Consider the following 24548-nt stretch of genomic DNA (forward strand, 5'->3'; position numbering starts at 1 on the left):
AGTTTGTAGCGTTGTATAGAACCAGTCATATGTTCATATTTTTCTGATATCATTGTGTTGGTCTTATTTTTTATGGGGGGGGGGGGGGTGGGGCAGGTAGGGAGAAAACTTCCGGTTACGCCGCTGTTACCCATGATTGCTATCAGGGTCCAATTTCATAGAGCTGCTTAACGTTAAGCAAATTTGCGTGCTTACTGTAGCAGAAAAATTTGCTTTAGCCTAAGCGTATTTCACAGGTTAGCAGAAAAATTGGTCGGCCATATTGCGTGTTTACCGTGGATTTGCATTGTGACGTCATTTATTTTCGTGCGATAAGCACCAGAAGGTTAGCATGCCTTTTCGTGTGCTTACGGTTAGCAGCGCTATGAAATAGAAATTGCACAAAATCGCCCGCTAAGCAGCATTATGAAATTGGGCCCTGATTACTGATACTAATCCCAAAATCAAATATAATATATCAACCATAAGATCTTAAAAAAATAATACACCACAATCATAGAGAAAAACAAAATTAGAATCCATATTTTTTTAAACAAAATGATCTTTAAAAAATTGCTTAATAGAATTTAATATTTAGATTATTCATATTTTAGTAAATCAAAAGCAAATTTTCCTGAAAAAAAACCTCATTCTAAAACTACCATTGAAGATGTGACAAAGTTTGAGTTGTTGATTCTGCCCAGTTAAAGAAAACAAAACAAAAATAACAACATAATATCGCGTCACACGATCACCAGAGAAGACATGCCTGGTCACCAACTGAAATAGTTTGTAGCGTTGTATAGAACCAGTCATATGTTCATATTTTTCTGATATCATTGTGTTGGTCTTATTTTTTATGGGGGGGGGGCAGGTAGGGAGAAAACTTCCGGTTACGCCGCTGTTACCCATGATTGCTATCAGGGTCCAATTTCATAGAGCTGCTTAACGTTAAGCAAATTTGCGTGCTTACTGTAGCAGAAAAATTTGCTTTAGCCTAAGCGTATTTCACAGGTTAGCAGAAAAATTGGTCGGCCATATTGCGTGTATACAGTGGATTTGCATTGTGACGTCATTTATTTTCGTGCGATAAGCACCAGAAGGTGAGCATGCCTTTTCGTGTGCTTACGGTTAGCAGCGCTATGAAATAGAAATTGCACAAAATCGCCCGCTAAGCAGCATTATGAAATTGGGCCCTGATTACTGATACTAATCCCAAAATCAAATATAATAAATCAACCATAAGATCTTAAAAAAATAATACACCACAATCATAGAGAAAAACAAAATTAGAATCCATATTTTTTTAAACAAAATGATCTTTAAAAAATCGCTTAATAGAATTTAATATTTAGGTTATTCATATTTTAGTAAATCAAAAGCAAATTTCCCTGAAAAAAAACCTCATTCTAAAACTACCATTGAAGATGTGACAAAGTTTGAGTTGTTGATTCTGCCCAGTTAAAGAAAACAAAACAAAAATAACAACATTATATCGCGTCACATGATCACCAGAGAAGACATGCCTGGTCAACACTGAAGAAAAACTGCCTGTCAAACTATCTTGACATTTTAAAAAGGGTTATTTTTCATCGGAACTTCCAAATCGTTAAAGTTATTCCTTTTCGCAATGTATCAATCTTTCCAGCTGACATACTTTCTGTTATCAAAGAATCAAGAACTCTTGTGAAAGTTCAAACTGCGTAACATTGTTAGACTTTGAGTACCAAGTAATGGGAATATGAACTCTTGCAGTTTTATTCAACACGCAGACCTGAAAATGTCTGGGAAAAAAAGCTTCTTCAGGCTTGAACTATCTCTTACAAATAATATTGATTTAAAAGAACGTGAAGAGCATTGGATTTTGTGAAAGGAACACAATGCTTTGGATCGTTCGAGTTGGTCTTTGAAAAACGTTTGTTATGAAATACATGGTCACTCAAATGCAGAGTAATAGATTTTTCATCAGGAATCCAGAATATCATTTGGTTTTTAAACATTGAGTTTTAGTAGACTTTAAAAAAATAAAAATTGTTTTTTACTCATTTTTTAAAAATCTGTTGCATTTCAAGCAAAACTACCGTATTTCAAGGGAAGTTTCTCACTGTGACCATCGTTATCATGTACGGACTAAGTTTAGAACAAAACTAGGAACATTTAGTTTTTCACTTTCACCAACGTGCATGTGCACAGTCAGAGGTTTCTGATTGTAAAAATAAAAATTAGAATTACTAGCAGCTTTCGCCAGAAGACGGTTAGAGCATACTGATCAAAACGTCGAGTTGAAACCACGTTTTTTTTTTCAGAACCACCCCAACTCATTAAGAGCTTATCATTACATGGTGTAACCGCAAACCTTTTCATTACTGTATTTCCACCAAGCAAAGTTTTAAATCCTACTTAGAATAAGCGATCAACAGTCTGAGTAAACTTGCTGGTACAACTGTGATGTTCGCGTATGTGTAATCTACACCTGTGCGACAGTTCCACGATTGCTTCATAAAGCGCATGTGCGGAAGATTATCACATTTGCGACAGGCTACTACGTATGCATATTTGCCCTGTGTGTGAACACTGGTGCAAGCGCTTGGTAAACAGCAAAAATAACGTTTTGCAAGTGATGGTAAAAGGACCAATGAGAATACGGCTCTCGATCCTGAATATGTATGAGGTATAGTAATAACAAATCTAAATACATGCAGAATCTAAATCATATTTTCTTAGAAACGACAGCCTGTCAGAAGGAAATATACATCAGAATAACTTATTTAAAAAAAAAAACATTTTAAACCAACTTAGCTGTCAGAATATTATTATATTTCTCTTATTAATTACCAAACATTTGCACCTTTAAATCAAATCACCAATAGAGATAAACCGCTTGTGGTGAACATCATTTTGAGGTTAAACAAACTTTGCCAAGTCACAAATCAATTAAATCACACGCCAGCAAAATTGGGAAAAGTAACAGCTGGCATTAAATGAACATAAAGCGATTGGTCTCATTTACTTAAGGCAGTGACTGGGCCCAATTTCAGAAAGCCTGCAAGCACAAAAATTTGCTTAGCATGAATTTTTATTTTATTTTATAAAAACAGGATTACCAACCTGATTTTTCAGGATAAGCAAACAACAGCCGAATGCCAGTAACAAGCAATATGCAACAATTGGTAATCTTGTTTTTATCAAGGAAAACATTTGATGCTAAGCAAATTTATGTGCTTACAGGCTTTATGAAATTGGGCCCTGGGCGTATTCCAGTGGTGTTTTCCACACACCTTTTCCAAAATGATTCTCAGTCGGACAGTTGTCATTTTTCTTTTCACTTTTGTTTAGGAAATAAAACATCTTAACATTTACATTGAAGGTCGGGGGTTCAAGTCCAGCCAAATGTAACTTTTAGCACCCTGGACCCAATTTCAAAGAGCCGGTAAGCAAAAAAAAAAAAAAATGCTAAGCACAGAAAAGTATTGCTTAACAGAAACAGGTTAGGTGCCCCACTCAATTTTTGCTTCGCAAAATAATGTTTACTTTCTGCATAACAGCTGTATGAAATTTGCAAAGCACAGAAAAGTATTGCTTAACAGAAACAGGTAACCAGCCAAAACTATATAATTTTACGTAATTGTCACTGGTGCCCCACTCAATTTTTGCTTAGCAAAGAAGTTTTTCAAGCAGTACTTTCTGCATAACAGCTGTATTTCGGAAGGTAGTGCTTTCCGCTCTACCAGCCAGGCTTCTGACCAGCCAGGCTTCTGATGGACGATACCAAAGCCTACATCCATATAAACTGTGAAGGGAGTAACCCTGTTTAAGCCCCAGGAGTAGGTGGCAACCGCCCCTGAAAAAAAGTTGATTGTAACCTTGAAGTGGCCTTCAGGCCTTATGAGTCTGGCGAGAAAAAAAAATTGGGGATAAAAAATGAAACTGGGTCAAGTGCATGAGTGAAGTGCACGAGTGCCTGCTTGGACAAGCACGACCTTTCTTCAGTCAATGCTAAGAACCACATCATCAGTAATCAAACACAAACTCATCCGGGTGGTAAAGCCTATAGATGTAAGTACCGATCAGGACACACAACTGCACCAGCCTGGACACTCCAACTTTCTGGACTAATCCTTTTGTAGCTACTTCCATGATGGGGCCACTGGCAGTGTAGGACAGGGGCTTTGTAGACACCTCGATGTTGTAGACGACTAGTTGTGTGTAGACGAAGATCAGGGCCAGTTTGACCATGAATGGGGAGTGCCAGGCAGAGGGGAACTGCTCATTATGAATGTCGCTAGAGTCACTGTATTCATCTGACTGTAAAAGAAAAGACAAGAACAAATTGAAGAGAATTATTTGTTGAATTTCGTTTCATTTTAATAGATGGAAATTTGCATCGGGGATAAAGAATATAAATTTTGGGTAGTTATCCAAGCCCCAAGCTACCAGATGGTAAGACAATGCTCTAAAGTTGCAAAGGTCGTGGGTTCGAATTCCATTATGGTTTTGTGTTTTTTTTTATATCTTGTCCTTTGCTATTAACCCCAATCATTCAACCATAACTGCCAATATTAGTAGCAATATCAAAGTCTTATATAGCGCACGCATCTACCAACAAGGTACTCAAGACACTTACCGGTAGTATATGGAAGTGTCGTGGCCGAGCGGTTAAGAACACCGAATTCAAACTCTGGTGTTTCTGATCAGCAGAGTGTGGGTTCGAATCTCCAGCCGTGACACTGTGTCCTTGAGCAAGACACTTAACCATTGCTTCGTCCTTCGGAAGGGACGTAAAGCCGTTGGTCCCATGTGTTGTGTAACGCATGTAAAAGAACCCAGTGCACTTATCGAAAAGAGAAGGGGTTCGCCCCGGTGTTCCTGGTTGTGGCTGCTTAATGCGCCGTAGCGCCTTGTAAACCCTTATAAGGTGCTAAATAATTGGGTCTCAGAATTCATCACTGCAATAACCTATCTTTCTGAAAGTTTGTATATATACTCAGCGCCTTGAGCACCTTGTTTGCTGACGTGCGCTATATAAGACTTCGATATTATTATATTATTATTATATATTTATACAGAAAGATAGGTTATTGAAGTTAGGAATTCTGTGACCCAATTGTGTAGCACCTTATAACGCTTTACAAGATGCTACTTCGCATTCAGCAGCCAGGAACACCGGGGCGAACCCCTTCTCTTCCATTACAAAACACATGGGACCAGTGGCTTTACGTCCCAGTCGAAGGACGAAGCAATGGTGTTTCTTGCTTGAAGGAACACGTTGCCTTGGATCGGCCGAGTTGGTCTTTGAAAAGCGTTTGTAACCGTTTTTTTTTTTTTATAAAATGCATTATGGGTAGAAAGATGTTGTAAAAGTAGAATATAATGATCCACACAAACATGCCTCGAAATTGCACGGTTTTCCTTTTACCTCGTCGACTAACACGGTCGGCCATTTATGGGAGTCAAAGTTGTGACTCCCATAAATGGCCGACCGTGTTATTTCGCAGAGTAAAAGGAAAACCACGCAATTTCGAGGCAAACTTGTGTGGATCATTGTATTCTACTTTTAAAACATCTTTCCAACCATATGTATTTTATAAAAAAACGGTCACAAACGCTTTAAAGACCAACTCGTCCGATCCAAGGCAACGTGTTCCTTTAAAAGGAAACAAGTGTCACAACTGGGGGATTCGAACCCACACTCTGCTGATCAGAAACACCAGAGTTCGTTGCTCTTAACTGCTCAGCCACGACACTTCCACTAGCACTAGATAGCTCAGTTGGTAGAGCACCAGCATGTTACAATATTAAAATATTATTTTGTACTATATAACAAAGTTTCCCACAAACTAATTTTCAATAAAACAGTTGAATAGTACCAGCAGTTTGTAAAAATGTATCCCTCTTGGCTATAACACAGTGACAGACAAAACACTGACATGATAAGATAAGTCAGATGCTTGCTCTATGGTTATACAAATATATTGACATTCAAGGCCAGGTATCAACTCCCTGGAGGGATTCCTGATATTTGTACTTCAGCTTCTATAATCTATCCTCTGCCCTGAGGTACTTATTGTTTGTTGTCAAACCGTCTTGATCTCTGAAACATGTGAAAGTACCAGTTATGAAAAGGTTGGCTGAATCTTTTTTTTTTAAATTTCTGCAGGTATTTCTTTTATTATAAACGAAAGAAGATATCTTCATAAGAGCTGCCGGTTTTTTTCAGGTTTTTTTTTCATTCTCTTTCATGTGTTGAGGGTCGATGACCATTTAAGTGAAAAAAAAATTGTGTTTAAGATAAAAAAACTTGACTCTTTGTACAATTAGCCTAAGTTTAACTTTATTGGGTTTGTTCTTTCTAAAGACAAAATTCTGTGATGAATTTAAGGCACTAGACACCTTTAGTAATTGTCAAAGACCAGTATTCTCACTTGGTGTATCCCACAATATGTATAAAATAACGATCTGTGAAAACTTTTACTCAATTGGTCATCAAAGTTGCAAGAGAATAATGAAAGAAAAAAACGTCCATGTCACACAAATTTGTGTGCTTTCAGATGCCTAAAAAAGTTTAGTCCGAAATGATATTGACGATATTGGCCAGCTGCTGGGTATTTTGTCTTATTCTTTTTCGTTGTTACATGATATATAAATTTTGTTAAATAAAAATTGAAGTTCATATGACCCACCCACAATTTTGAGAAGAGTAACAAATCAAAATGTTCAAACGTTGACAATTCTGAATGGCCCCTTACGTTCAGTGATGGAACTCAAAATTTAAAACTCTGCGAACTGCTTTCAGATCATAGAGTTGTCTCTAGAACTAGAGGGCGTACTGGTGATGCTGCTTGCACAAACGCAACGGGACTGCAAGGAGACACACGCGTTGAATATGAAGTCCACGTTGGAGTTTGTGTTTTATAACACTACGCGAAAAAACTTACAAAATGGCCGCACAACGGGCCACGTAAACACACGCTAATCAATGCTGTTTTGTCAACTGTTTTGTCAACTTACAAAATGGCCGCACAATGGGCCGCGTAAACACACGCTAACCAATGCCGTTTTGCCAACTTACAAAATGGCCGCATGCGTACACGCTGGGCCGCATATATATGCCAGTGCGCCTTCTAGTTCTTATACATAACTCTATGATTCAGATCCACACTCTTATCTGTACAAGAGTTGTATCTGATACAAACCTAGGTACCATGGGGGTACAAACGACTGCAATATTGTGTCAATCAACTTAACTCCATGAGTTATTATGACTTGAAATCTTTCCCAATCTGACAGAATCCCCCTGCATAAGTCAACCCAGCACCCAAAGCTATAATCGAACGTGCTTGCTCTACCTTTAAGCCATCCAATTCCAAAACCAGAGCAATCATTTTTTCATGGAAGTTTGGGTCCAGTTATAGATAAGGGTTAGCACAAAGGACCCTTTGGCAGGCAGATGTCCTAGAGCAAGTCTACCTTTTCCAAATTCGCTTTCGGACTGGGCAAGTCTACCTCATCAAGTTTGCTCATCCCAGGCTTAAAGACTTTTAACCACGTTCACAGAAAAAGGCTATTATCAAGTTGTGACAAAGCAGACATTTTGAATGCTGTCTCGGAATTCTTTTGCTCTGCGTCACGTAACAGTGTCCCTGGCATACACGGGTCAACCACCGCGCAACGCTTGTGTGGGAATAATCCATAGCGATGAAATAGTCTTTACAAAATCTACTCGGCAGAGTGTCTCCTGAGTTCATTGAACTGCACTCACTCTACCCTCCTGTCAAAAAGGGTAGCTTAAGAGATATCCAAATCACATTATTTTGCCGGAAACTTAATTTTCACTAAACATGACCATTAAAGTTGTTAGCTATTGCAGTGCATTACTATAAGTCTTTGTGCTTCTTAATGGCTCAAAATTCTCTGAGTTTCCTTACATATTTTCTCGATGAAAACAACCGACTAATGTGGTCACACAATTTTACAAAGAGAAGGGTCAAACTTCCAAGGGCAGATGAAGATCCATAAATGGAGTCAAAGTCGACAATACAATCGAAGGAATCTCGCTCATTGTGTGCATTTACTGTCGATAAAAACTAAAAGTCTCAAGATTCAATTATAGAAAGACTAAAAGGAAATGTTTTAAACAAACCGAGAAGCTGGGTGTGGATGTCTTTGGAGAAAGATGTTGACTCTTCTCTCCATGGTTTCTTTACAAACAGCTTATCAGCACTGAATTACATAAACACTGGCATTATCAGGGAATATTGCACATCAAATACACTTTCTTCAGAGATTGTACATGTTCACAAGGCTTAACCAAATGGTATTGGGTTTCATGAAGGAAAACGCATCAATATGAGTTATCGACCTGGAATTTTATGTTTGAACATGTTGAAAGGGCAAGGCCATTTTCATTTTGCAAAAGGCACTTCCATTTGAAAATCTTACAGTCAATGAGAAACTTTTGAAGGGCAACAAGGCCAAGACCAGGGGCAATGAATATTAATAACCTGTTTTTATATAGCGCTTTTCACGCCCGAGGGGTGTCTCAAATCGCTTCCGACATTATTACCCCTGGGCCGTATTTCATAGCGATGCTTAACGGTACGCAAATTTGCGTTCTTACTGTACCTTAAGCCGTTTGCGTATTTCACAGGTTAGCAGAAGAATTGGGCGGCCATATTGCGTGTTTACCGCGGATTTGCATTGTGACGTCATTTATTTTCGTGTGGTAAGCACCGGAAGGTTAGCATGGCTTTTCGTGTGCTTACGGTTAGCATCGCTATGAAATAGAAATTACACAGTAAGCACAAAATCAGCCGCTAAGCAGCATTATGAAATTGGGCCCTTGTCACTGGGCCATTGCCTCTGGGCCCGCATGTAATTCCAGCCCCTGCATAAAGCATAACTGTGTTTTCTGATCCAATTTTGCACTTGAGTCCAGCATAAGGCAGGAGGGTGGGGTGATAATTCCCTCCCTCGGGGCAGGGTGATGGCAACAGTTTCAGCTTCCGAAAAGGAAACAATCATAATTTCTCCTTTATCAGGATGGATCGGGTCGCAGGAAGCCGCCGCGTTTAAAACAGTAAGTGACTGCAGTTTGTTTTTAAGTGAATGACACACAAGTATCATCCGCTGGACTGGTGTCAAGTATGGAGGGATGGGATGGATTGCTTGGACGGAATGATTGATGGACAGATCGGGATATGGTTTTATCGTAAGCGTTACCCGAGTCCAGAGGAATGAGTAATTGGTGAAGGTTCATTTGGCTAATTAATAGATATGGACATTCAATTAGTATTAAATGAGAGTAATTTATAGGATTGATGGGTTCTGAGATGTATTCTATCACCAAAAGATGCCGTGATTGGAGGCTGCTGACATCCCTTATCCTGGGATATAAGTATTGTCTACTAAATGATTTGAGTCACAAGATTAAAGACACTGGACACTATTGGTAATTGTCAAAGACTAGCCTTCACAGTTGGTGTATCTATGCAAAAAATAACCAACCTGTGAAATTTTGATAGAAAAAAACACCCTTGTCACAAGAAGTTGTGTGCTTTCAGATGCTTGATTTTGAGACCTCAAATTCTAAATCTGAGATCTCGAATTAAAATCTGCGGAAAATTACTTCTTTCTTCAAAAACTACATTACTTCAGAGGGAGCTGTGTCTCACAAAGTTTTATACTATCAACCTCTCCCAATTACTCGTTGCCAGGAAAGGTTTTATGCTAATAATTATTTTAAGTACTTACCAATAGTGTCTACTGCCTTTAACTTTAAAACAACTGCCCTATGCAAAAATAACCACACGGCGTGTCATAGCCTAGCGGGATAAGAGCACCGGACTCAAACTCTGGTGTTTCTGATCAGCAGAGTGCGGGTTTGAGTCCCAAGCCGTGACACCTGTGACCTTGAGCAAGACACTTAACCGCGATTCTTCTGATGGGACGTCAAATAACAAATCTGTGACTCAATTGGTCATCGAAGTTGCAAGAGAATGTTTGAAAGGGCAAACACCCTTGTAGCACAAATTATTACAACTTATACATAAAACAACAAACCTGTGAAAAAATTTCTTATGATAATTGTTTTAATATTTTCTCAAAAAGTAAAGCATTTCATGGAATAATATTTCAAGAGAAGTATTTCACCTTTACCTTCTGTAAACCCTGTAAGTTATTTGAAAATCTGTGATTTTTCTTTTTTTTCTGTTCCGAAAGTGTCCAATGGCTTTAACACTGAGTAATGTTATCTCTCTAGAGTTGTGATGGTCCTCAAGGCTTGAAATGTTTGGGGAAAATCCCTCAGAATGTTTTGGGACCAGATTTTGTTTTTACAAAACAGGAAAAACCTTCACAGTTTACCACAACAGTTTTAATCGGGCAAGATTGATCTCACACTGTATTATTGGGATAAGTATTCTTCAGAAGTAGGATTCTTCTATATATTCTTCAGTATTCAACAGAAAAGAAATATTTTTATCAGACCAACAGCCAACATTTGAACATCATATGGATCTTGCCCAATACAAACTAATCAATAGCTGATTAATCAATCAATCAATAGTTCAGAGTGCAAACCTTTCTATTTTCATTGCAAGATCCAAACAAACATGGGAATATTTTCAAAGTTAGAGCGACAAGCCTACATAATATTATTCACAAACAGTTTTCATTCATGCAATTTTTTGTTATATTTTAGTCACTTGCACGAGCCAATTTACTTTTGAATGTTTAAAAACAATTTGTATTTTTGAATGTTTTTCCCTGTATTTTTAAAAAATTTTTCATACAACTCTGTATTTTAAACTCAATTCAGCCTTTGGCTGCAAAGTTTGGACGTTTTTAATAAACCAATAATAATAACCCTGTTTAATGACCCAATGACAGAGGTTGTGAGAAGAAAACAGACAAAGGTACCGGCTAATCCAAGGGATTAAGGGATTCCTACTTCAATACAAGCCCCCTTGTGATGGCTCTTAACTATTCATTTCCATCAAACCTGCATTTTAATTGGTATTTGGAGGGCTTATAAAAACAGCCAATGCAAATATTTATTTAAACATTGTATTGATTTATATTTAGAATCTACAGAGCCGCCCACTCGCCCTAATTCCATGGAATATTTTCTGAAAGTAAACCAATCTGTCCATTTTCTGGAGAACCAAAATCTCCCTGAACCTGGGCCCAATTTCACAGAGCTGCTTAAGCACAGAATTCTGCTTAAAGGCAGTGGACACTACTGGTAATTACTAAAAATAATTATTACCATAAAACCTTTCTTGGTGACGAGTAATGGGGATATGTTGATGGTATAAAACATTGTGAGAAACGGCTCCCTCTGAAGTGCCATAGTTTTCGAGAGAGAAGTAATTTTCCACGAATTTGATTTCGAGCCATCAGATTTAGAACTTGAGGCCTCAAAACCAACCATCTAAATTTTTCTTTCATTATTATCTCCCAAGTTCTTACCGATTGAGCTCAAATTTTCACAGGTTTGTTATTTTGTGCATATGTTGAGATACACCAACTGTGAGGCTAGTCTTTGACAATTACCAATAGTATCCACTGCCTTTAAAGGGACGGTACACTATTGGTGTATCTCAACATATGCACAAAATAACAAACCTGTAAAAATTTGAGCTCAATTGGTCATCGGAGTTGGGAGAAAAAGATGAAAGAAAAAACACCCTTGTTGGACGAATCTGTGTGCTTCCAGATAGGAATAAAAGACTAGAAGTCTTTTATTATTTTAGTGAGAAATTACCTCTTTCTAAAAAACTACAGTACTTCAGAGGGAGTCGTTTCCCACAATGTTTTATACTATCAACAGCTCTCCAATGCTAGTTACCAAGTCAGTTTTTAAGTTAATATTTGTTTTGAGTAATTACCAAACGTGTACCTTCCCTTTAAGCAAAACTCCACTCAATAGTTATGCTAAGTAAACAACAGCTAAATACCAGTCATAAGTACTGCATGTGGCATGAAATTTGGGCCAATTTAAGATTTCACTGGGGACTTTGTACGTAGTCAAAACATTGTTGTTAATTCACAGTGCACTTTGTAAAGTTTTTACAACCATGTTAAAATTAAGCAAGGGACCCCGTGCTAAAATTGCTGTCGTGAGAAAAGGGCTAAATGTCTCATCAAGTAACCTCTAGTAAAAAAGTCAGAGGTCTAAGAGTTTGAGAGGAAAAAAAAACAGGGAGGGGGTTTCCCCTTTGCCACTGTTGGGCTTGAATGCCTTCAAGAAATCATACCTGAGGAAACCCATGAAAAACTGCTACAAAAAGTGCACTTTGTAAAGTTTCACAACCATGTCCCAGCAGGAACCCCTGCTAAAGGTCTTATCAAATAACCTCTGGTTTAACAAATTTCATAATCTCAAGAGTTTGTGAGGAAAGACCAGGAAGGGAGCTTCCCTTTGACTCCAAGAAATCCTACTACCCGAGGGAAACCCATGAAAAACTGCTACAAAAAGAGGCTGAAAATATTGATGAGATTTATGAATGCAGATGTGGCTCAGATTAAAAAAGTTGAGTCACCGATAACACATGATAGAAAGTCTCTTGTTTAGAGGACTTGTGGACCGTCTGGGGCAATACATTTGGTTGCTTGCCAGAACATGCACTCATATTTACATATGTGATTTATGGGTTTGTTTAATCTCTAAGTGCAGACATGCACACATGCCTTTATTGCCAAATATGTGTATCGATTCAACGAGGGGTTAAGAGACAGTTTTCCAAGTCAAGCAACTGTTTGAAAATGAGGTATGGAAATGTATTTTGGGGCATGTGTGATGAAATGGACTGGCTAGAGAAACACAAATTGATTTATGGATTGCATACTCAAGAATCTTCAGGAGAGCAAATCGTACTTTCCGCTCGGATTAAAGGCGGACCTTTTTCGGTATCTGGGATCGTTCGGTTCAGAGTTAAATTAAGTTCAGTATGAATAAATTGTACCAAGATGACTGTAGAAGGTCTCTGCAGCTTTAGCTACACCTTATCAGGTATTTTGCCTAATGAACAATTTAAACAGAGTTTAAATGTTCTTCGGAGAGCAAATCGTACTTTCCGCTCGGATTAAAGGCGGACTGTTTTTGGTATCTGGGATCGTTCGGTTCAGAGTTAAATTAAGTTCAGTATAAATAAATTGTACCAAGATGACTGTAGAATGTCTCTGCAGCTTTAGCCACACCTCATCAGGTATTTTGCCCAATGAACAATTATAACAGAGTTTGAATGTTCTTCGGAGAGCAAATCGTACAATCTACTCGGATTAAAGGCAGACCGTTTTTGGTATCTGGGATCGTTCAGTTCAGAGTTATTTTAAGTTCAATATGAATAAATTGTGCCAAGATTACTGTAGAATGTATATGCAGCATTATCGAGACACCTTATCGGGTATTTTGCCCAATAGACAATTATAACAGAGATTGAATGTTTTCAATTAAGAATTTCTTTGTTAGGGGGCGGGGCGGGGGCGGGGGTATGACATTTAAACTCAATATTTATACAACTTGTTTGTCCCAACTTCAATTTTTTTTCTCAAAGATTGTATGCTGTGCTATTCTGTTACCCCCCCCCCCCCCATTGGGGTTTTCTTCATACATCTAAAATTAAATATTTCTTCTTGTTTCCTATCCATCCTGTTATTTGTGCTAAAAAGTGAATCCTGAAAAATATTATTTTCCCATTTTGATCAGTTCACTTGAAATCACCCACAACTTAGTTATGGGAAATAGGGCTGTACACAGTTCAGACCGGGAGACACAAGCAGGTCACAGAGACCATGCCCTCCATTGCCCCTTGTCTTGGCCTTGGTGCCCTTCCAAAAGTTTCCCATTGACTTCAAGATTTTCTAATGGAAGTGCCCTTTTATGAAAATGGCCTTGCCCTTTTAAAAGCTGAAATACCAAGCCTGCAGTGTATCTTGTATTCTCTTGAAATGGTAAATGGGTTTCACATCAAGAAGATCCTACCTTTAAAGGAACACGTTGCCTTGGATCGGACGAGTTTGGTCTTTGAAAAGCATTTGAAATCGTTTGTTATAAAAGTGCACGATTAGAAAGATATTTTAAAAGTAGAATATATTGATCCACACAAGTATGCCTCAAAATTGCGTGGTTTCCTTTTCATTGTGAAGAAACACGGTGTGGAGTCAAACTTCTGACTCCATAAAATGGCCGACCGTGATAGTTCACGACATAAGAGGAAAAACGTGCAATTTTGAGTGATACTTGTGTGGATCATTATATTCTACTTTTAAAATATCTTTCTAACCATTCACTTTATAACAAACGGTTTCAAATGCTTTTCAAAGACCAACTCGTCCGATCCAAGGCAACGTGTTCCTTTAATATTAAAAAAAACCTCTGACTGTTGCAACAAAGTTGTATCCTTGTTGCCCCCACTGCACGGGTGTATGTGGGCCAGCGATCAGTTGCTAACACTTATCAACCAATCATAGGGATGGGAAATACAGAACAAATCCAGCTGAACGATCAATAGTGCATTCCACAAGGAACTATAAAAAAGGGACCAGAGTATCACAAACGGTTCCTCTTTTATTTTAACTTGATGACTGTACTTCCCTAGGGAGCTGAGATGGTTTCCAAGATAATTGTAAAACACTGCAACATTTGATTAGTCTAAATAGGCTGAAGAAATAGGCCTTCAGTTCGGTTGGTTCTTGATGCTAATAATGCCCAACACTCCTTCAAACACCCTGGAGCTTTTCTTTCATCAAGGGAGGGACCAAACGTTTGCCCATAGGTGCAATCTTTACTCTGCAAAAACAAGATTTCCTCCTCAATCTTAACTTTCCCCAAAAGTATAATTTGATCAGTGATTAATTCCAGTTGCTGGGTATAATTGAGGGGGGGTCAGCATCTGTGTTGCGTCAGCTTGAGATGTTGAATCAATGTGCACAATTATGTTATCCCTTAATTCTATTAGCTATGGGGCTTGTCCAGCAGTATTAACAGAGGAAATGTGAACAAGATTAAATTTGGGTAATATGGAGTGTACACAATAGTAATGCTATTAGTTGTTGAACTTTTGGTTTTTCTTTATATACACACGAGAAATCGGAATTGGATTTGCCCATTGAGGTGTGTGTGTGCTTGCTTTATAATAGTGCAGCTATCTCGCAATCATGACGGTAAATATTTGGCGAAATGAAAAGGATTTGTTACAAAGAATCAATTGATGATGTGATTAAGGGATTCTTTTCAGCAGATTAAGGGACGGCCGGTACTTTGTGAAGGTAAGTCATAGGCTAGGACACACCACCTCCCTTCAATAGTAACACTGGCTCAACCAAATGAATGAAAAAAGACAAACGTATGTGAACCTATTACTCAAAACAATTGTTAGCATAAAAACTTACTTGGTAACGAGCATTGGGGAGCTGTTGATAGTATAAAACATTGTGAGAAACGGCTCCCTCTGAAATAACGTAGTTTTTGAGAAAGAAGTAATTTCTCAGTAAAATATTTGAATTGATTTTGACACCTCATGCGCGTGAGGTCTCGAAATCAAGCATATGAAAGCACACAACTTTGTGCGACAAGGGTGTTTTTCTTTCTTGATTCTCTTGCAACTTCAACAACCATTTGAGTTCAAACTTTCACAGGTTTGTTATTTTATGCATATGTTGAGATACACCAAGTGAGAAGACTGGTCTTTGACAATTATCAAATGTGCCCAGTGCCTTTAACTCCAAAATCCAGCATGTTGCATTTCTTTTGGGAGTCTATATTTTGGTTTTACCCACATACACCAATGTGTGTTAGCACTGTATACTCAGTACTTTCCCGAGCTCTGTAAAAAAAGCCACAGGCATGTTACTCGGGTGGGATTCGAACCCACATCACTTGCAATTCTAGAGCAGTGTCTTACCAACTAGAGATTGCCCGGTAGCTAGAGGCAGTTTGAATCCTATATTTTAACAGCGGGTACCACAACGATTTAATAACAATATTATATTGTCTATTATTACATGTACGTCTAGAAATGACTATTGGTACAGTGACGCATTTCCCAATTTAAGTCACTCTTTCTCTATATTGAGCAAAGCTTTCTTTAAGACAAAATGTGTATGGAACAAATCCGTTCAAGGCGTGTTTAGTTTGCATTCAACAGCCTAAAGGTCTTTTGAATGTTTCCCCCTCCATTTGTTTAGATAACGGATCTGCAGATTTGAAATTCCACAAAGTTCAAAAACATAAGGCATGATGTTCATTGTCTGGCAGAATTATTTTCTCTGTATGAACCACATCCCTTGCGATTCTAGAGCAGTGTCTTAAATGCTATTCACACATCAATTTAACTAGGGTCCCTTGCTTAATTTTAGCATGGTTGTAAAATGTAGCAATGTTTGACAAAATTTTGCAAGAGAACTTGAACAGTAGAAGAAATTGTCGTCCTTTCACACAAGGTACATTTTGTAAAACTGTACAACCATGCTACAATTTAGCAAGGGACCCTTGCTAAATTTCTCTCATGTGAAAGGGGCTTTACCAACTAGAGATTGCTCGGTAGCTAGAGGTAGTTTGAACCCTATACTTTAGCAGCTGGTACCACCATTCATTGTCATGGCAGAGTTATTTTCTCTGTATGCCGCACATTCAGATAATGACTTTCCCGATAGATGGTTTGTAAGAAATTGTCGTCCTTTCACACAAGGTACATTTTGTAAAACTGTACAACCATGCTACAATTTAGCAAGGGACCCTTGATAAATTTCTCTCATGTGAAAGGGGCTTTACCAACTAGAGATTGCTCGGTAGCTAGAGGTAGTTTGAACCCTATACTTTAGCAGCGGTTACCACCATTCATTGTCATGGCAGAATTATTTTCTCTGTATGCCGCACATTCAGATAATGACTCTCCCAATAGATGTTGTAAGTAATTACAAATTCTAAACACACCCTTTGGACATAGAAGAGGAAAGATGACTCCCTAGCTTATAACAATTAAGGAACTAACTTGTTAGATTGTTGGTAGAGATTCTACGTTTAATCCGTGGCAAATTGAGAGGTTTTGACGGTTGATGACTTGCAGTTGTCTGGACCAAGGAGTAGGGTGATTACTTCATATTGACAGGGGGTGACTTTTTTTAATGGTTTGATGGAATGGTCGGTGTTTAATTTCTCCATCTAGATCAGCTAAACGCATAGAGTTATATATAAGAACTAGAGGGCGCACTGGTGATGCTGCTTGCACAAACGCGACGGGACCGCAAGATGACAAGCGCGCCATTCTGTACGCCCGTTGAATATGAAATACACGTTTGAGTTTTTTTTTATCGAACGCTCTCGCGATGCTGTTTGTTCAACTTACAAAATGGCCGCACAAAAACACGCTGTGAGATGGCTGTTTTGTCAACTTACAAAATGGCCGCCTGCGCGCATGCCGGGGCGCGTATATAGGCCAGTGCGCCTTCTAGTTCTTATATATAATTTTATGGCTAAACGTCACAGCCCAATTTGGTTTCCAACCGAGGGTGGAAAACTATGGAAAGCCATAAATGCAAACAGATAATTACCAAAGGAGATAAGTACCATAGGTATACCCTCCCTTCAACAGAATTTTGTAGGCTCAAGAAAATTTTAAAGGAAACCCTGAAATAAGGGAATGAAAAAATCCTGAGAAATCAAATGCCTGGTTCATTTTTGTCAATCCTGATCCGTCTCACTATGTCTTTTTTTTCTTCTTTTCTTGGATGTGTGCCCAAGGGCTTAAAGAATTGATATGACATAAAATTGATGTATGCTACACTTCCTTATAAACAATCCATCAGTCAGACTCATAATATTTACACCTCGATGGAGAGCCCTAGAAATTCTCTCTGATAAAGAAAATACACAGCCAGAGACAACGTCAGACAGTGTATATTTTGATACCCTTTTGCTATGGGACTCTTTATGGGGGGAGAGGACACTCCGAGAAACATACATGCCGTGATTAATAATCTGGGTTGCACTTTGTTTGAAGTTTATTAATGATAGCTTTTTAATAAATGATTTGAGGTTGATCTTCTTTGGAATGGATGATGACGTTTTATTCGTTGTCTGAGTTATGAAAGACGGCTCTGGAAGGTAATGGTTCCATTTTTGGAATGTTGGACTTCTCTGAATGAGGGCATGATGATCAAGGTCAGTTATGTTAAGAAGAATGGACGAGAAAGTGTAGATTCGTGTTTAAAATGTATGAGCTGAAGGCAAGTACATTGTAGTCATGAGTCTACACTTTAAAGACCATTCTCTGACTTAAAGGCAGTAGACACTATTGGTAACTACTCAAAATAATTATTGGCATAAAACCTTTCTTGAATACGAGTAATGGGGAGAGGTTGATGGTATAAAACATTGTGAGAAACGGCTCCCTCTGAAGTGCCATAGTTTTCGAGAAAGAAGTAATTTTCCACGAATTTGATTTCAAGACCTCAGATTTAGAACTTGAGGTCTCGAAATCAACCATCTAAACGCACACAACTTCGTGTGACAAGGGTTATTTTTCTTTCATTATTATCTCGCAACTTCGACGGCCGATTGAGCTCAAATTTTCACCGGTTTGTTATTTTATGCACATGTTGAGATACACCAACTGTGAAGGCTAGTCTTTGACAATTACCAATAGTGTCCACTGTCTTTAAGCTATGTCTCCCAATCTTTGTACTTTGTCAAACAAAATTTGGTCACATTTATAACTATTTCGAAAAATCTACAAGCATTATTATAAAGTGCTTGCACTGTTATCGAGTACAATGTCTTGCTTCAAACTATGTTATTACTAAATTAAATTGTCTGACTGGAAAATGTTTTTGGGGGAATTTAAAATGTTTTCAGCTGAGTTTTTCATATCATGTTATTTTTGGAAAGACAGTAATTTTCAAGTTAAACTATCACTTTAGTTGGTACACTCAACTTTTTGTAACGAATCAACAGTTGAGTGTAGATTCATAACAAATCTACAGTTAATTGTAGATTCGTAAAAATAACTTTTCATCAATAGAGTGACGTCATATAAATATTTTAAACTACTACAGCCCTTTTCAAACTAGTTTAGTCTCTGGGGGCAACCCGAGGAATAATGGTAGGCCCTTTCACACTTAGATCGCTCTACCCCTGACCTACCCCTGCAAATGAGCATACGCCGGGAAATAGCCACACCTACTTTGGAGTATACATGTACAAACGATGTGACCTGTGACATCACATGTTTACAAAAGAGCCACCAAGCCTGGAATTTCTGCAGGCACGATTTGTACACAGCTCAATGAAAAAAATAAAACAAATCTTACATTTTATGGAGATTGCACTGTCTAATTCTTATAAACTTTTGATACGATGAAAGGGGGCACATCTCAAAGTTTGTCCAGCTTTTACTTTCATAACTCTTGGATTTATGTGGAAATTATAACACAAAATGTCAACATTCCCATATAACCAGTGCAGTATCTTGCCTGCCAGAAAAGCCAAAGAATGTACAAGGTCACACTTATTGTAAACAAAGGTCACATGGTCTATACATGTAGGCTTTATCACACCCCTAGGGGCGTATCAAAACACTCAGTATTATTTCCTGCAAGGCATTTAAAGGTATGGTTTGAATTATGAGACCTATTCCTTTATAGTATTATGAAATGGTCTACGAGGTGCTGTGGCGCAATGCTGTCAATCAAGCCAGGCACACTAGGGTGAGCCCCCTTCTCTTTGCGATAAAGTGCACTGAGTTCTTTTACATTGCACTACACCACACACAGGATCTACGGGGTAAGCGGGAAAACTTTGGGTCGGTATTCTTGAAAAGGCAGCCGGAACCCCGTGGAATAGGGACCTAGGCTAACCATGGGGTAAAAAAATCATGGGGTCAACAGGGATAAGAGATACAGAGTGAAAAATGGCTTATTACTCTACTTGGAAGTGTCGTGGCCGAGCGATTAAGAGCACAGAATTCAAACTCTAGTGTTTCTGATCAGCAGAGTGTGGGTTCGAATCCCCCGCCGTGACACTAGTGTCCTTAAGCAAGACACTTAACCATTGCTTCGTCCTTCGGATGGGACGCAAAGTGGTTGGTCCCATATGTTTTGTAACGCATGTAACGCATGTGTTGTGTAACCCAGTGCACTTATCGAAAAGAGAAGGGGCTCGCCCCAGTGTTCCTGGCTGTGGCTGCTGTAAGCGCCGTAGCACCTTGGATACAGTGCTAAATAATTGGGTCTCAGAATTCATCACTGCAATAACCTATCTTTCTGAAAGTTTGTATATAGGCCTACTCAGCGCCTTGAGTACCTTGTTTAAGCGTGCACTATATAAGACTTTGATTATTATTATTATTATGTTTTATGTCCAAAGGCCTGTTTGAAACAAAATGATTTGCACAAGGATGGACAACCCTAAATATATATTGTGTACTTGGTATTAGTCAAAGACCAGTATTCTCACTTTGTGTATCCGATCATATTCATAAAATAAACAAATCTGTGAAAATTAAGACTCAATTGGTCATCGCAGTTGCAAGAAAATAATGAAACAACAACAAAACTTTGTTGCAATTTGTGTGCTTTCAGATGCATAAAAGGCATCAGGCCTGAAGGTCTTTTATTATCTGAGTGAGAAATTAATTACCACTTTTAAAAAACTACGTTACTTCCCAGGGAGCTGTTTCTTACAATGTTTCATACTATCAACAGCTATCCATTGCTTTTGTATGCTGACAATTATTTTGAGTAATAATTATTACCAATAGTGTCAGGCCGTCGATTTCACAAAGAGTTAGGAGTCGTCTTATCTCGAGTTAGGACGAGTAACTCGTCCTAACTTAGGATTAATCTGAAGGTCTGCATGCTACAGTGCAGGGTTGGGACTCGTCCTAAGTCCTAAGATTAGTCTTAAGTTAGGAAGAGTTTTGTGAAATCGACGGCAGGGCCTTTAACATGGAGTAAGTTTTCAGCAAGTTAAGGCAGCCCGCAGTTAAGGTGTCTAACTCCAGGAATTATCTCCATGGCAATCTGCTAATCCACTGTTCACAATGGCAAATCTAGTGACAGACACTGACAGAGAGCGTATTTGGCATGCGACATTTGAATGTGAAAATCATGCTAGGGTAGACACATTACTTCCATGGTTTCTGGGAGTAAAACATTAACAAGCTTCCTCTGTCACTGAGTAGTTATGCCTCTTTACTCTATCACAGTATTCAACAGACCATCCCTAATGAAGACATGTACAATACTTAAAGTTTTATGGCCTGACTTTTGCTGAGATAATTTTTTTTTCACAGATTTTTTGTTCTCCGGAAGAATAATTTTTGACAGATGATGCAGTTTTAAATTTTAGAAAACATTTGTTCATCAACAACTTTTGCATATGCCACGGACAATGCAAAAAGTATATAAAGGGTCCTTTGCTAAACTGTAGCAAGGTTGTAAGGTTTTTGTAGTGTCCAAGCAATATTACTTGATTTGTCCATTTGAAGTTATTGTACTTCAATCAAGACTTACAGTGGTTTTGTTTTACAATGACCATTTCCCAAAGAGCTATTCTGCAGAAAAAAAACAGGGCTGAACAAATTTATCAACAGTGCAAAAAATAACTTATTTAGCACTTGGGGATCACTCACAAACAGTTTAAGCTGCACTGAGTTTGTGAAAGCATAATCAGGTTTATGCCAGAGGCAAACAACCATGCACTTAGGAAGTCTGTAAAGCAGGCCCATTCCCTGATAAAAAAAGTGGCCAGCTACGTAGCTCAATTCATGCATAGCATTTTCTACTTCAGGAGGCAACAAAGGCGATTGCCTCCATGCACCCTGGTCATTGCCTTGGTGCCCTTGAAATGCTCTAGTAGAAATTTAAAATTTCCTCATCTATAGGGTGCCCTTCACCAAGGAGAAAATGCCTTGGTGCCCTTGCCCCTTTCAAAAACGAAGTACACAATCCTGCATTCCCCAATCAAAGTGGCAAGCAAGCTGAACTCAAGTATAGCATTTGCTTCTCAGGCCTGATTCTTCACAGAGGCAACAAAGGCGATTGCCTCCATGCCCCCCTGGTCATTGCCTTGGTGCCCTTGAAAAGCTTAGTAGAAACTTCAAATGTCCTCATAATAGAGTGCCCTTTAGCTTTACTCAGGCCTGATACTTCACAGAGGCAACAAAGGTTATTGCGTCCACGCCCCCTGGTCATTGCCTTGGTGCCCTTAAAATGCTAGTTTCCTCATCTATAGGGTGCTCTTTACCAAGGAGAAAATGCCTTGGTGCCCTTGCCCCTTTCAAAAACGAAGTACACAGTCCCGCATTCCCCAATAAAAGGGCCCAGCAAGCTGAACTCAAGTATAGCATTTTCTTCTAAAGACTTTATAGTAGATTGATACTGCATGTGAAGAGCCATGGTATATCCACACGAGCACTAATTGACTATAAAGGGCAATTAATTAATATTTCATGGTGGCTATCCTGCTTCTAGCCATATAATGTTACAACCAGACAGTCACAGCGAGAGAGAATTACAGGTAAATCCCAGCGTGGTAGACTGCGATCCATTATTGATCCCTATTGATCGAACCGACTCAATCTCTCCAATACTTGAAAAGTGCACGCACAAAGGGTTAAGGGTGTTAACTGATAAACTACTGCATTAATTATTAATAAGGAATGTGACTGTTGGGGTTGGTTGTGGGGCAAGGATCAGTGTTATTGTGCTGTTGTGTAAGCGCTTACAGCACATTCCTAACAATGGCCTTGGTCACTTAGCCGGTTTCTACTAAGTTGACGTAAACATCTTACTTAGTGAAGTAACTAATAGTAAGCAAACAAACCCTAGACAACATCTTAAGTATGTAGTCACTGAAGAATCAAAAGTTGCAAAGGAAATAGGTTTTTATTAACTTGAATGTTTTATAAATGGTCAATGAAAAAAGCTCAGGCCTGTATGCTTCTGTTTTTAAAAGGGCAAGGGCACCAAGGCATATATGTTTTCCTTGGTAAAGGGCACCCTGTGAGGACATTGTAAATTTCTATTGGAGCATTTCAAGGGCACCAAGGCAATGACCATTAGGGGGGCATTGAGGCCTTTGTTGCCTCCGTGAAGTATCAAGCCTGAAAGTTATAGTATTATATTATTGAGATTTGTTGAATGATTTAAAGCCATTGTCCAAGGCCAACACTTCGTGTATCACAACTTGTATATAAAATAACAAACCTGTGAAAATTTAGGCTCAATCGGTCATCGGAGTCGGGAGAAAATAACGGGAAAACCCACCCTTGTTTCTGCACGTTTCGCCGTTTTCATGACATGGGTTTAAAATAAATCTGTAATTCACGATATCGAGAATTGATATTATTTTAATGTTGTCTCAAAAAGTAAAGCATTTCATGGAATAATATTTCAAGAGAAGTCTTTCATCATTACCTTCTGTAAACCCTGTAAATTATTTGTAAATCTGTGAACTTTTTTTGTCTGTGCCGAAAGTGTCCAATGGCTTTAAATGTACATTGGGTTCTCAGCTCAAGAGGATTTTGACCAACCTTGGGGCATTCTAGACCTAAATTGCCAGAGCATGCTGAATTGAAATGACATTCTCAGAATGTTTTTTTTTTTAACTAGGTGTTCACCTTTGGTTCTAAAAGCCATGCTGTGTAATCTGGGCATAAACAAAATAAACAAATAAATAATTAAATATATTTATAACAAAAAAAATTATAAAAAAATAAAAAACTCTTGAGTAATATACACATATAACATGGTTTGAGGGTGACTAGTCGATATTACCTCCCCAAGGTATTGGAAGTTGACTAACTAGTTTGGAGCAAGGGAAAATTACGACTGTGAAATAAAATGAACCATGATAAGTTTGTTCATGCGATGGATGTCGCTAGAGCGATGTTCGTGTGCGCGTGTACCTCATACTTATTCATAAACCGAGAGTCGAGTTCTCATTGGTCCATTCATCATCACGTGCCAGGTGTTAATTTTCCTAACTACCAAGCACGCACGCGAGTATTCACGCAAGTGGTAAATGCGCATAACAAGTAAAAGCTCCCCGGGAGCTAGTCTACTTATCATGCGCATTACCATTGTGCGACGTCATCCCCGGGCGCTATCTACTTGTCATGCGCTTTACGATCGTGGTACTGATAAAATATGGACTGGTGAAAAAGATGATGGACCAGTACCATAGAGCTATATAGCTCCATGACTAGTATACAAATAATGAATGTTTATGAGTGCAATGGTTTGAACATGTTCACGAGTTGAATGATGGAATTATTTTTTCAATGAGGCGGAGCCAAGTTGAATGGAACATTCCATCTTTCAACGAATGAACATTTTCACACTATTGCACATATGAAAAACATTCATTGTTTGTTTTATATAACATACACATATATATTTGTCATTTTGATTGGAGGATACATCTTTCAAAACAAACGAAGCACAGGCCTACAATTTTTAATTGGTGAAATTACACCCGTTTCTTTTGGCCTGTTGGATTCAACAGTGACTACTTGCATTCTGTTCAGCTATTTTGAGACACGCAGACGCCAAAATATGTGCCTTGC

General features: G+C 38.5%; 1 protein-coding gene across 1 annotated transcript in view; it reads right to left on the minus strand.

Moving 5' to 3' along the window:
- Positions 1 to 827: 827 nt before the first annotated feature.
- The window catches only part of LOC139939147 (uncharacterized), a 54349-nt gene continuing 30628 nt past the window's right edge, over positions 828 to 24548 (minus strand). The window contains exon 8 of the mRNA XM_071934906.1: positions 828 to 4284. Within this exon, the coding sequence (XP_071791007.1) occupies positions 3991 to 4284 (294 nt within the window). The 3' untranslated portion in view covers positions 828 to 3990. The remainder of the gene's footprint in view (positions 4285 to 24548) is intronic.

This window comes from Asterias amurensis, chromosome 6 (genome assembly GCF_032118995.1).
Source record: "Asterias amurensis chromosome 6, ASM3211899v1".
NCBI classification, from domain to species: Eukaryota; Metazoa; Echinodermata; class Asteroidea; order Forcipulatida; family Asteriidae; genus Asterias; species Asterias amurensis.